This window comes from Neovison vison, chromosome 3 (assembly GCF_020171115.1).
Source record: "Neovison vison isolate M4711 chromosome 3, ASM_NN_V1, whole genome shotgun sequence".
Classification (NCBI taxonomy): Eukaryota; Metazoa; Chordata; class Mammalia; order Carnivora; family Mustelidae; genus Neogale; species Neogale vison.
The window spans coordinates 170,949,552-170,962,794 of NC_058093.1; the positions used below are offsets into that span (position 1 = coordinate 170,949,552).

The 13,243-nt window shown below is 48.2% G+C and overlaps 1 protein-coding gene and 1 non-coding gene across 2 annotated transcripts in view; one reads left to right on the forward strand and one right to left on the reverse strand.

Annotated features, from left to right (window-relative positions):
* Positions 1-13,243, forward strand: part of NPC1 (NPC intracellular cholesterol transporter 1) — a 49,309-nt gene that overhangs the window by 34,842 nt on the left and 1,224 nt on the right. Inside the window, exons 13-25 of the mRNA XM_044244395.1 lie at positions 1,540-1,729; positions 2,337-2,519; positions 3,636-3,750; positions 5,282-5,409; positions 5,503-5,643; positions 6,826-6,915; positions 7,297-7,484; positions 7,824-7,939; positions 8,594-8,723; positions 10,038-10,238; positions 11,218-11,449; positions 12,161-12,274; positions 12,889-13,051. Coding sequence (XP_044100330.1) covers positions 1,540-1,729; positions 2,337-2,519; positions 3,636-3,750; positions 5,282-5,409; positions 5,503-5,643; positions 6,826-6,915; positions 7,297-7,484; positions 7,824-7,939; positions 8,594-8,723; positions 10,038-10,238; positions 11,218-11,449; positions 12,161-12,274; positions 12,889-13,051 — 1,991 coding nt within the window. The remainder of the gene's footprint in view (positions 1-1,539; positions 1,730-2,336; positions 2,520-3,635; positions 3,751-5,281; positions 5,410-5,502; positions 5,644-6,825; positions 6,916-7,296; positions 7,485-7,823; positions 7,940-8,593; positions 8,724-10,037; positions 10,239-11,217; positions 11,450-12,160; positions 12,275-12,888; positions 13,052-13,243) is intronic.
* LOC122903858 lies at positions 996-1,100 on the reverse strand. Its single transcript, XR_006384066.1, has one exon. It is a non-coding gene; the product is annotated as a U6 spliceosomal RNA (small nuclear RNA).

The following is a 13,243-nucleotide window of genomic DNA, read 5'->3' on the forward strand; positions in this document are numbered from 1 at the left end:
GGGGGTCTTAGTTCTCCATAACCTCGTGAACGCTTGTTATGTGACCTTTTGGCTCTGGCCATCCTAGTGCATGGGATGTGGTGTCTTATTATGGTTTTGATTTGCATTTCCCTGATGGCTGCTGATCTCCAGCATCTTTCCTTGGGCGTGCTGGCCATCCATATAACTCTTCCTATCCTTTGTGCATTTTTAACTGGATTATTTGTATTTTTACTATTAAATTATAAGACTTCTTATGTGTGCTACATGTCTGCTGTCAGCTACGTGATTTCTAGGTATTCGCTCCCAGTTTCTTTGTTATGTTTGCTTTGTTTTTCTTGCTGCTGCCCGCTGAAGCACAAGTTTGTAGTTTTAAAGTCCAATTTTTTAGTTTTTTCTTTTGTTGCTCAAACTTTTAGTGTCCTGTCTGTGAAACTATGGCCTGATCCAAGGACATGGCGATTTATGACTGTGTCATCTTTGGAGGGTTTTAGAGTTCCAGCTCTCAAGTTTAGGTCTTTGATCCACTTGAATTCATTATTTTCATGTTGTGTGCTATCCAGATGACCCCAGGCCATTTGTTGAGAAGGGGACTCACTCTTTCATTGGACAGTCTTGCCAGCTTGTCGAAAATTAGGTGACCACAGATACATGGTTTCTTTCAAGACTCTTGTGTTCTTTGATTTTGCCCATCCTTATGCTGGTACCACACTCTCTTGATTACGGTCATTTTGTAGAAAGTGTGAAATTGAGAAGTGTGTGTCCTCTTCCTTTGTTCTTCTTGAGAAAGAAGGGTTTGGCTCTTTTGGGACCCTTTTGATTGCAAATGTGAATTTTAGAATCAGCGTTCTCTTTCTATGAAGGAAGAGGTCAGCTGGGATTCTGATAGGGATTGCATTGCATTTGTAGATCAACTTTTAAGTTTGTTCCATGAGCATATATCTTTGTTATGATATGCTTCAGTTAGAGATACTTTTTAGTAAAAAAAAAGAAGATGAGACCATGAGCCAGGCTTTTTTTTAATGGAATGCTTCATGAATTTGCATATCCTCTTTAACGCAGGAGCCATTCTAATCTCCGTATCATTCCGATTTTAGTATATGTGCTGCTGAAGCCAGCACTGTGAGCCAACTTTTAAACTTGTCCTAAACTTGTTCCAAGTGATAGAAACATGAGCGTGTCTGGAACTTTGTAATCTGGGGGTGTTGCCCTTCTGGTCTCCAGTATCAAGAATCCTCATGTAGGGGCGCCTGGGTGGCTCAGTGGGTTAAGCCGCTGCCTTCGGCTCAGGTCATGATCTCGGGGTCCTGGGATCGAGTCCCGCATCGGGCTCTCTGCTTGGCAGGGAACCTGCTTCCCTCTCTCTCTCTCTGTCTGCCTTTCCATCTACCTGTGATTTCTCTCTGTCAAATAAATAAATAAAACCTTAAAAAAAAAAATCCTCATGTAAGGTACAGGTTGAATAAACATGGCTTTTGTGTCCTAGAGGTTGGGAAGAAGTTTCTCCCTTAGCTGTCACTAAATTTCAACTGAAAATATAAAATGTGTTCTCTCCTTTAGGTTTATTAATTTTGTGAAAAACTACGAGAATCCGAATCTGACCATTTCTTTCACGACTGAGCGAAGCATCGAGGATGAACTGAATCGTGAGAGTAACGGCGATGTCTTTACTGTCCTGATCAGCTATGCCGTCATGTTTCTGTACATTTCCATAGCCTTGGGCCACATCAAAAGCTGGAGCAGGTTTCTAGTAAGTGGGATGTGTGTAGTGTGTGTGTGTGTGTGTGTGTTGGAGAAAAATGATGATGCACAGCATCATGTCCTATTTTTGCCTCTACTTTTTGGAGCGGGGGTGGGCAGAGGGAGAGAGAAAGAAAATCCTAAGCAGGCTCCACGCCCAGCCGGAGCCTGACATTGGATCTCATGACCCTGAGACCATGATCTGAGCCAAAATCAAGAGTCAGATGCTTAACCATCTGAGCGACCCAGGTGCCCCTGTTTCTACTTACTTAATCCTAAGTCATGTTCAAAATTGGTTTACATTCCCATTTTCATTGTATGTAGTATTTTCTGTTTCCTGCATATATTTTCTTCAGTTCCAAATTTTTGGTTTATTTTAAAACTTACAATTTATTTCTCATAATCTAGTTTTTCCTAATTTGACTACACCATCACCTAAGAATTGAAGCCCGTAAAGCATGCTACTAAGGGAAGATCTAGAACATATTTCTTATCTTTTATCTTTTTTTATCTTTCTCTCGGAGAGCACCTTTAACTCCAAGAAAGAGGTAAAATGAGGTCCTTTTAGTCATAGGACAGACGATAGTCTGACTCTTTATCTTTGTTGCATGGTTCAGGTGGATTCTAAAATCTCCCTTGGCATCGCTGGGATCCTCATCGTGTTGAGCTCAGTGGCGTGCTCACTGGGCATCTTCAGCTACGTTGGGATCCCCCTCACCCTCATTGTGATCGAAGTCATCCCATTCCTGGTGCTGGCTGTCGGGGTGGACAACATCTTCATTCTGGTCCAGACCTACCAGGTGCGTTTTCATAGCCTGACAGAGCTTGCCGTCGGACCAAGTAGTGAGCTCCGTTAATGGTTGTCCCGCTCCATGCCGAGTACTTGCAAGCATGGAAGTGGGGTAGCTGTGTTTCCTGTTCTCTGTGTTGCTGATTGGGGTCCATAACTTGCTCAGTCTTCTCCTTGGTTGGAGGAATAAAGTGAGACTTGAATTTTAAAGATTTTTTTTTTTTTTTAAATTTGAGAGAGGGAGAGCAAGGTCATAGGAGAGGAGCAGAGGGAGAGAGGCAGACCCAGGGCTATATCCCAGGACCCTGAGATCATGACCTGAGCTGAAACCAGGAATTGCACATTTAACTGACTGAGCAACCCAGGCGTCCTAAGAATTCAGTTTTAAATATGTGTGCAAGAAGGGCTTGCATGCTTGCGGAAAACATTTTGGATACAACTCTTATTTTTTTTGCTTTTTCTTTTTTTTTTTTTTTTAAGATTTTATTTATTTATTTGACAGACAGACCACAAGTAGGCAGATAGGCAGGCAGAGAGGGAGAGAGGAGGAAGCGGGCTTGCCGCTGAGCAGAGATCCCAATATGGGGCTCGATCCTAGGACACTGAGATCATGGCCCAAGCTGAAGGCAGAGGCTTTAACCCACTGAGCCACCCAGGCACCCCTTGGATACAACTGTTACTAAAATGAGTCTCCAGTAGTGTAGAAGAATCAGAGACTTGTCAGAGCTGCCACTGAAGATAGGGCAGCATAGGACCTGCTGATGTAGAATATGGTCTCAATCATGATATTTTTCTTTCCTGGTCGCCTTACTTGGGGACTCAGTGGCATGTAAGAGTGTCCCTTAATGGTCCAGCCACCTGCAGGCTGCATTCCGTGTGTTTTCCTGATAAGGTGATCCAGTCTTCCCTTGAGCTTTCCACTTGTTACCTAGCACAGGGGTTTAGTGATACCCTGAATGGATTGCTGGGGCAAGTTGCAGGCCCCCCATCAAAGTTTATCTACAATAAGTAGAAGCTCCTAATCATTTGTCTTTACTGTTAACACAAAGCAACAAAGAAGCAAAGAGATGGCATTGTGATTTAGAAATGTTAATGGCCTATGTATTGTGTTCTGTTTTTTTTTAAGCGAGATGAACGTCTTCAAGGAGAAACTCTGGATCAGCAGCTGGGCAGGGTCCTAGGAGAAGTGGCTCCTAGTATGTTCCTGTCCTCCTTTTCAGAGGCTGTAGCGTTTTTCTTAGGTAATTACTCTTTGAGTTCTACCAGCCCCACTGTTTTCTGAGCCTGGAGGTAGAAGAAGCTGGGTATCTGACTATGTCCCATCATGTTAGTTCCTTGTTTAAGCTTATTCTGTAATCAAAGTATCAGAGTGGACCACAGGGAAAATCAGTGGCAGTATCTTGGATATCATTTTGGAAGTGTCCTCTTTTCTTTTGGGGGGTTGGGGGGAGGGGCAGAGGGAGAGAGATTGAATCTTCAGGCTCCACGCCCAGCGCAGAGCCCGTTGCGGCACCTGATCTCATGACCCTGAGATCATGACCTGAGCAGAAATCAAGAGTCAGCTGCTTAACTAGCTGAGCCGCTCAGCACCCCTACACTTTCTCATGTTGTTTCACGATAGTGTTGATGTTGGGGTCCAGACAGACAGATAACCTTGAACTTCTCTGCTGCTTCCCCTTTTTGGCACCTGTGGCAAATGTGGATCTTTGAAAATGACATTCCTGCGTCCCACAGGAGCCTGGCCAACACCACACTCTGAGCAAAATCCACAGGCGTAGACATTCCTCTTTGTCCGCACAAACCATCGGGGAAGCAGCCTCGTTAATGAGCAGAGGTCCTTGGACCTCCCCTCGCTACAAGGAGCCAGAATGAGCTGGAACAAAAACCAGCGCTTTCTGTGTTTCTTTCCTGTGGAGAAATCACCATGCAGCCTTACTCACAGGGCTGTCTGCCCCCTTGTCTGCTGTGTGGGATGAGACAACCGAGTGCGTCTTCAGAGCAGGAAGCTGGATTAGAAATGGGATCCGTGGGCCACAGATGGAAATGCCTCCATGAGCTGTTCACACGGGGCTGCTGTAGGCTCATGAAGGCTGCGGTCTTTCAGAACAGACCCAGGATGCCGTCTTCATTTCCACAGAGCACTGTGCTTTCAAGCCTGTGGTCCTTACACTTCCTTTTGATGGGTACAGGTGCAGAGAAAGTTACTTTCTCTTGTTTTCTCATCAGAAAATGTGGTGATAATAGCAGCTGACACTGTGCCTCAAGATTGGAGTGACTCTGGGGGAACTGTCGGAGCAGAAGGCAAAGGTCTAGAAAGGACAGTTACGTGTTGCTGGCCCAGTGCTGCTAGGTCCAGTTTCTTTTTTTAAGTGAAGCTGTGAATCTAGATTTTTGTGTTGGGTCTCATTGGCTTCTTTTTTAAAAAAAAAGAAATGTGTTTTCATCCTAAAATGAATTGATCTCATGTGGACCATACAGGATATAATCTGGCCTGTGGGCTGCTAGTTTGCAGTCTCTGGGTGTTAACCCAATACTTCTGACTGGGAGCGCCCTCATCTAACTGTGTCAGAAGTGGGAGACTAATAGTGTTGATCTAATAGCAGAGAGAAAATATTTCTGTGGCATTCCTCGGGGGGTTGTGGGAAGCGTGGGTCTTCTCGTGGCTTCAGTCTGTTCTAGCTCCTTGCGTTCGTGTGTACACGTGAGTGTGAGACCCGCAGGGAGTCCCCTGCTGTAAGTGGACGTGACGGGGCGGCTTCTCTCCCCCTGCAGGGGCGCTGTCAAAGATGCCGGCCGTTCACACTTTCTCCCTGTTCGCCGGGATGGCCGTCCTCATTGACTTCCTTCTTCAGATTACATGTTTTGTGAGTCTCTTGGGGTTAGACATCAAGCGTCAAGAGGTAAGTTATTGTCGGGATGGCAGTCTGTTTACTGCCTAGAATCCAAGTGAAGCAGCAGGAGGGTGTGACCTTTGTCCCTCTTTGTCCTCTCAGAAACATCGTCTGGATGTCCTTTGCTGTGTCAGAGGCTCGGAAGATGGAACTAGCGTCCAGGCCTCAGAAAGCTGCTTGTTTCGGTTCTTCAAAAACTCCTATTCTCCACTTCTGCTTAAGGATTGGATGCGACCTATTGTGGTAGGAGTTTGTCTGTGGTTTTCCTCATTTTTCTCCAATAACAGTTTTATCACATGCCTTCTAAGAAAGGAGCTTCGTTGAAGCACCTGCATGGCTCAGCTGGTTAAACACCCAACTCTTGATTTCAGCTCGGGTCATGATCTCAGGGTCATGGGTTTGAGCCGTGTTGGGCTCTGTGCTCAGAGCGGATTCTGCTCATCCCTCTCCCTCCACTCCTCCCCCCTGCTTGCACACATGCTTCTTTCTAAAGTAAATAAATAAAATCTTCAAAAAAGAAAGAAACCGGCGTGGGAAGGAGAGTCTGACAGTTGTTAAGTATATATACAAAATGCAAAAGCAAATATATACAAGTACATAAAATATTTTTCTAGCTAGCTTTTAGTAGTCAGTATAAGCAAGTTTTTATTTTGAAGTAATTATAGATTCATAGAAAATCAAGAAGATCGTACAGAAATGACCCAGGTACCCATCAACCCAGCTTCTTCCTGTGGTCTTACGCAACTATAGTTCAGCGTCAAAACCAGGAATTTGACATGGGCACGTGTGTGTCGAGTTCTGAGTGCCCTCATCCCATGCAGAGTGGCAGTGACCACCACGGCAGTTGATACACGGAGCTGTCCTGCCACAACTCTCTCCTCACGCTGCCCCATTACAGTGCCACAAGCCTCCCCCGCACACCACCCACCATCCCGAGTCCCCAGCAAGAGTGTGAGAGCTTTCTGAGGTGATCCACTGGGGATAGCCAGCAGCGATGACCGATCACTGCTCTAATAAAAGAACATGACTTCGTCTCCAGTAATAGTAACACTTGACATTTAACAAACACTGAATATTGGGTACAGTGCTGAATCTGGATCGTCCGCGGATTTTCTCACCTAACCCACAAAACCGTCTTATGTTATACATCTTTTATTTTTCCTGTGTTACTGATGAGGAAGTAGAAGCTGAGAGAGGTTAAGTGACTTCCCCAGGGTCACTCAAATCCTGGAGCCAGGATTTAAACCCAGGGAGTTTGACTAGATGCTGTCCTCTGAGCCAGGACCCCTGCTCTCTACGTTAACATGGCGTGTAAACTTTTCGGTTGGGGACAGTCCGGTGTTTCACGTGTGGAAGATCTTATTTGTGTTCTTAAGCTGCCATGCACGAAGCAGTCCCTGCCTTACAGCTCACTTTTTATTCCAGATAGCGGTATTTGTGGGTGTCCTGTCCTTTAGTATCGCGGTGCTGAATAAAGTGGAAATTGGATTGGATCAGTCTCTCTCCATGCCCGATGTAAGCTGCTTTCTCTTTTACCTTGTTTAGCCAAAGGTACAAATAACATTTTCCAAAACTTACATGCAGTTGTGCCGGCTGAATGCCTGCTTCTAAATGCATGTGGCAGCTGGTTCCCCAGGTTACAAGAACCACCATGGAGCCCGCATGGGGCCCATCTTAGCATGTGGAACTCTCGGGGTGAGGAGGGTACAGAGAAGCACCTTGGGTGCGGGGAGGGTGAGAAGCCAGGAGCTGGCTCGGGTTGGGGGGATGGTCCGCATCCGGGTTGGGGCCGTCTCAGCCAGCAGCATCCCAGTGCTGTCTCCATCCTTAGCCGTCCCGTCACCTGAGCTCGTCAGCACATTCCCACTGTGTCCCGTTCTCTGATCGCTCGTGCAGGACTCCTACGTGCTGGGTTACTTCAGGTCGCTCAGATACCTGCATGCGGGCCCACCTGTGTACTTCGTCCTGGAGGAAGGGCACGACTACAGCTCCCTGAAAGGGCAGAACATGGTGTGCGGGGGCATGGGCTGCAACAACGACTCCCTGGTGCAGCAGATCTTCACCGCGGCTCAGCTGGACAACTAGTCAGTACCACCCGGCGTTCTGGTCCTGCCGCAGAAGCAGCCGGAAGGGGCCCCCGGCCGCCGGCCGCCTGGGCCTGACATGGCTCACTCAGGATAGATTTGCTTAGAAAATGTGTTGCTCAGAATCATGCTAACTCTAGCTTTACCTCAGCAAAAGCTTTAAAAGGACTAATTGAGCAGCTCCTATCTGGAAGGGTTTTCCGTTAAGCGGTGATGAAGTCTGTCCTTTGGGCAGCAGTGTAACATCTAGAAAGCGAAGTTAGGTTTCGAGAAAAAGGACTGAATCTGAGACCTCCCCCCTGCGGAGCAAGTCAGTAACTTCTCCCTCCTTCTCACCAGTACCCGAATAGGCTTTGCCCCCTCGTCCTGGATCGATGATTATTTTGATTGGGTCAAGCCTCAGTCTTCTTGCTGTAGAGTCTACAACGGCACGGATCGCTTCTGCAATGCCTCAGGTACTTTCATCTCCTTTTCCAGATTTTTTCCCCTTTCTCTGAAGACTTGTGGCATTATAATTTATAACTCCTTTGCATTTCACCTCAGTTTATACCGGCACCAGTCCCTCTTCCTTGGTTGCCATCTCTCTGCTCCGCCATGTTCTCTGAAGGGTGTCGTGTTGTTCGGCCTCCCTCCGACCCCCACCGCAGGGCTGCAGGCCAAACAGAACCCCGGTCAGGGGACTCTGGTTTTCAGAGTCTTCCGGGTTCTCTTCTCCCGACACCACTAATAGCATCTCTTGGTTGGGATCTGGCTGCATCTCACGGAGAGCTTCCCATTGTTATCACCGTTGCCCTGCAGTTTTGTTAGGAGTGTTGAGGTTGTCCTCGAGTTTTCTTGGTAAAATCATGGAAGCCTTGGACTCTGATAATACCAACCAGGGTCATCCTCCAAGCAGGCCACCAATTTCAGGGAAGAAAGTTTATACAGCCTGCCTCAGATGAAGATGGAATGTCAGACGGATTAGACCCTGAAAATCCCGTGTGTTGGAAGCTCTGGAGCTTCAGGGTCAGGAAAAAGATCAAGGAAAATTCCCCTTAGATCCTTAAGTGTTTTCAAATAACATGTGGAACCTCGTTCTTCTCATCTGGGCCCCTCTGTATCTGTGCTAGTGGTTGACCCTGCCTGTGGCCGCTGCAGACCTCTAACCCCAGAGGGCAAACAGAGGCCTCAAGGGGAAGACTTCATGAGATTCCTGCCCATGTTCCTTTCTGATAACCCGAACCCCAAGTGCGGCAAAGGGTAAGTGCTGTGGAGCCGCTCAGAGACGTGCCCACTTCTGGTTATTTTGTGCGGGACAGCTAGCCGAGGGCTGGGGTGGGGGCAGCTGTATGGGGAGGGTCCCTTTCTTCCCCTCCCTACCCGCCCCACTACCGGGTCTTCTGTGAGAAGGGAAAAACCTCATACACCCATAAGGAGATCTTCTCAGCCTCTCCAGCTGATCTCATCCTGGCTTGAGCGTCTGTCTCTCCCTCTTGGCCTCCTGTCCTGACTCTCCTGGCTGCATGAATGGCTGCCGAGGGCTGTGCCAGCGTCTAGCAGGACAGGAGGGGAGCAGGGACGTGTGGCATTTCAGAATGTGTTCACATCTGTCCTGGGGGCAGGGACAGCTTCTCTGCTCGGTCACGCCATCCTGGACCGAGGCTCAGATTCTTGCAGCCCAGCCGATCTTGCCAGCCTGTCTGGCTCTGAGGTTCAGGGCTGCCGCACGCCCCCATCTAGCCGGGCAGCTGATTAGCCGTGTGGAGGCAGGGCATCTGGGCCCAGAAATAGGGAAGAAGGCTGGGAGTCGGGGCTGGGAGGATTCAGAACCTTTTGTAGGAGCAAGAAGAGTGTCCACATGTATGTTAGGCAAACCCTGGACTTCCCTGTTTTTCCTAACACGTAATTCAACCAAACTCCTATCAGTCAGTCCTGTGTATCGTGGCTGTGCTTGGAGACCTGTACTTGGTACAGAGGAAAGACTGTGCCTAAAGATAAAAGCGAATCTTGCAGCGTGGTCTGCTTGCCCACTGAACGCTTTGGCCTACATAAAACAAACCCGGGTAATACCAACCAGGTATATCCAGCTTGTAGGAAAGCAACAGCCAGCACTGACGGGGAGCCTCCTACGTGCCATCGTGCGCCAGGCTCCTCACCCACGTCGCCGCCCTTACCACACAGCTTGTGAGGAGGTGGCAAAGGACACCGCAGCCCAGATTCAGTCCCGCCGCCCAGGGTTCCATGGCTAATACGGGGCGGGGCTGAGACCCGCCCCACGGCCATGGACTCCAGGGCCCTTGTCCTTTCCCGCCCCGTTACACAACACTGCCGAGCAAACACCGGAGCAGAACACAGATACCCAAACAAGAGCACCCCTGCACCAAAACAACCAAAAGTGAGAGAATAAGCTAAAACCTTCACTGTCCCTTGCACGGGGCCTTCCTTCCCTGTCCCTGAAATCTAGAGCTGGTCTGACCTCTGAGCCCAGGGTCAGGTGATTCCAGTTCGCCTTGCATGCTCGGGGTCTGCAGGGACTTTCTGTGGCCTCCCTGACACCACTGAGTCTTCCCATAGGGGACATGCTGCTTACAGTTCAGCCGTTAACATCCTCGGCAATGACACGGCTGTCGGTGCCACTTACTTCATGACCTACCACACTGTGCTTCAGACCTCTGCTGACTTTACTGATGCCATGAGAAAAGCCATCCTTATCGCCGGCAACATCACCAAAACCATGGGCCTCGAAGGAAGCGGTTACCGTGTGTTCCCGTACAGGTAGTTTGAATTTTATAAACGAGGTGTCTTGGGTTAGGACCCACAGCCTGAGGGCTCTCCTGATGGGAAGCTGATCCTTGGCTTTCATTCTGACACCTTCTCCATCATGAGCAGAAGCAAAGAATATCAGGGGAAGTAGCATCTGGGCAAGGAAGGCCAGGGTCTGCAGCACCCCCCAAGGTCTGAGTGCTGCACGCACAAAATCTGATCTGTGAGCTAGCTAGAGCTCACCATCCGAAGAAAGACACACTTCAAAGCAGCACCCTGGGTGGGAGGGCGCGGTACCGGGGGACCAGGCTTCACTGAGAGGGCAGAGCGGACGTTCCTGGCCAGTAGCTGCTCGCCACCCCTGACTTCCAGTTACCTGGGACATGGTGTCTTTATGGAGGTTTTTCATTTTTGTTTGTTGGGGTTTTTCTCCTATAAAGTATTTCAGGAGATATCGAATTTGGAAACTATTAAAAAGTAGAAGAAACAGGTGGTTTTTCCCCACCCCTATGATCTTGCTCAGAGGGGTTCTGACCCATTCTTGACAGGAGGACAGCCTGTTTTTTGGGGGAAGAAGTTCTCAGAATGGATGTCCTAATTCCTGAGAAGAGCTGACTAACTTTGCCAAAAAAGCATTTTTCTCCTCAGGCCCCACACAGATCTCATTTGGTCTGAGGTAATTCTCAGGATAGATCAGGACTTGTATTTTCAACATTCCATGAAATACTCTGTAAATGCCTATGAAGTGAAGAGGTTGAGCTTATGAACAAAAACTTTATATAAAATACACATTTTGGATCATTGTTAGGCCCTTTTGTGGGTGTCAGTGGTCAGAGGTTCATTTGAATTACCATAGAGGAGTCTCACAAAAACAGGGAGTTTTTATGCAAGGGATGACTCAGAGTAGTTGATTCTGCAGTAGTGGCAGGATGAAAAAAAGCTTCCAGAAGCAAGTACGATCTATAACAGAACCTTCTGCTCTTTTCTCCAGTGTGTTCTATGTCTTCTATGAACAGTACCTGACCATTATCGATGACACGATCTTTAACCTCAGCGTGTCCCTGGGAGCCATCTTCTTGGTGACCCTGGTTCTCCTGGGCTGTGAACTGTGGTCTGCAGTGATCATGTGTGTCACCATCGCCATGATCTTGGTCAACATGTTTGGCGTCATGTGGCTCTGGGGCATCAGTCTGAATGCAGTTTCCTTGGTCAATTTGGTTATGGTGAGTCCTGGCCTGCTCAGTTGGCTCCTGCCTCCCGTGTCACTTCTGTGAACTGTTTCTTGGGGTGAAAGACCAAGGCCAGCTCTTGCTTGTGGAAAGGTGGGATGAGTGCTAATGGAGTGGGGACCTGGATAGTACATAGAACAATGGAAGTGTGACTCCGTGGTGTTACGGGGGTATTTTGCCTGGAACTTCTGTCCCAAAGGGTCTGCAAAAACATGTAGCCCAATGAGAAGATGCTTCTTCCCAGTGGAATTCACTACCAGTACCTTTCACTTCTCATGCAATTGCCAGGTGCTTTTTGATAGTCTTGAAGATAGGAGCATTTGAAAAACTACTAAAATAGCAGCGTGTCTGTACTTACAATATGAACACTGTTTTGGGGGAAGCGGCAGGGAGGCCCAGCGAAAGCAAATCTGAGGGGTGCTGACTCTTGAGGGGTAGGGGTAACCTCATGAGGGTTCCACGAGTCCCCCTAAAACAAGCAGATCTGCTCTAGAGAAGTGGCGTCTGGGTGCTCAAGGGTCCCACAAGTTGCCCGTGCACCTTCCGTGGGCGTGCACTGCTGGGGTGCTCGGTGTTACAAGGTAAAAGGGATGCTTAGGGTTCCTGGGCTACTTGTGCCCGGCATACCAGATCCTGGGAGAGGAGTGCCTGCTGCTAGGATTTTCAGCCACAAGAGGGCAGTCGTAACCGGAGACTCTCTTTCAGAGCTGTGGCATTTCCGTGGAGTTCTGCAGCCACATCACGAGAGCGTTCACAGTGAGCACGAAGGGCAGCCGCGTGGAACGGGCCGAGGAGGCGCTCTCTCACATGGGCAGTTCCGTAAGTAGCCTGGCCAGAGATTTCTGCACGGGGTGCCCAGCTCGTCAACTTCTCAGGGACTGGAAAAGTCCGTAGGGAAAAGAGAATTTGAGTTACTTAGCCGCTCGCAAGAGTGACACGTCTTCAGGCATTTCATGAATAGCTAAATCCTGAAGTTCTTTAGAACCGTTCTCTTCAGTGAAACCTTTACAGACCGTGAAGCAGGAAGAGAACGGAGAGGTTCAATTTGAGCACACGTGTTGGCACCCAGGGAGCTGGGGCCCTCAGAGCCGGGAGAATCTTCTTAGTTCAACTCCATAGCCTGCTTCCACCTCTCAGCCAGTTTTTTGCTGCTCTAGAAAGTCCTTAATAGTTTTCATCTAAGTGTATGGAAAGCTGTTTAAAGACAGAGTCCATTGTCCATGCAGAATACACAGCTTTTACCCTTCTACTTTTTTTTCCCCGGGTCTGTAAACAGCAAATCAATTTTAGGTAGAATGTAGTCCTGCTTGTCAGTAACTAAAAGCGGGGGTTCAACCCATTGCTTTGGGCCTTGCCCATCAAGAAATCGCCGTGAGGATGTGTTGAATTAGAGCAGGTTGGTAAGCGCTTTCCAATGCTGTCTCTTCTTTCAGGTGTTCAGTGGAATCACACTAACAAAATTTGGAGGGATTGTGGTGCTGGCGTTTGCCAAGTCTCAGATCTTCCAGATATTCTACTTCAGGATGTATCTGGCTATGGTCTTACTGGGAGCCACCCATGGCTTGATATTCCTCCCTGTCTTACTCAGCTACATAGGTAAGCATTCTTGTTCTGAGATAAGTGGATGGAGGAAGCATGTGACTAAAGGAAAAGAGATCTAGAAGCATTCTTAAATGGTACTTAAAAAAAAAATGTGAAAGGAAAAAAATCTGGACTAGGGATTTCATGGTGGTCCAAACAGCTTCATTAGTAAGCTGCTAATGCTTTTTCTGGAGGCGCCACTTGGCT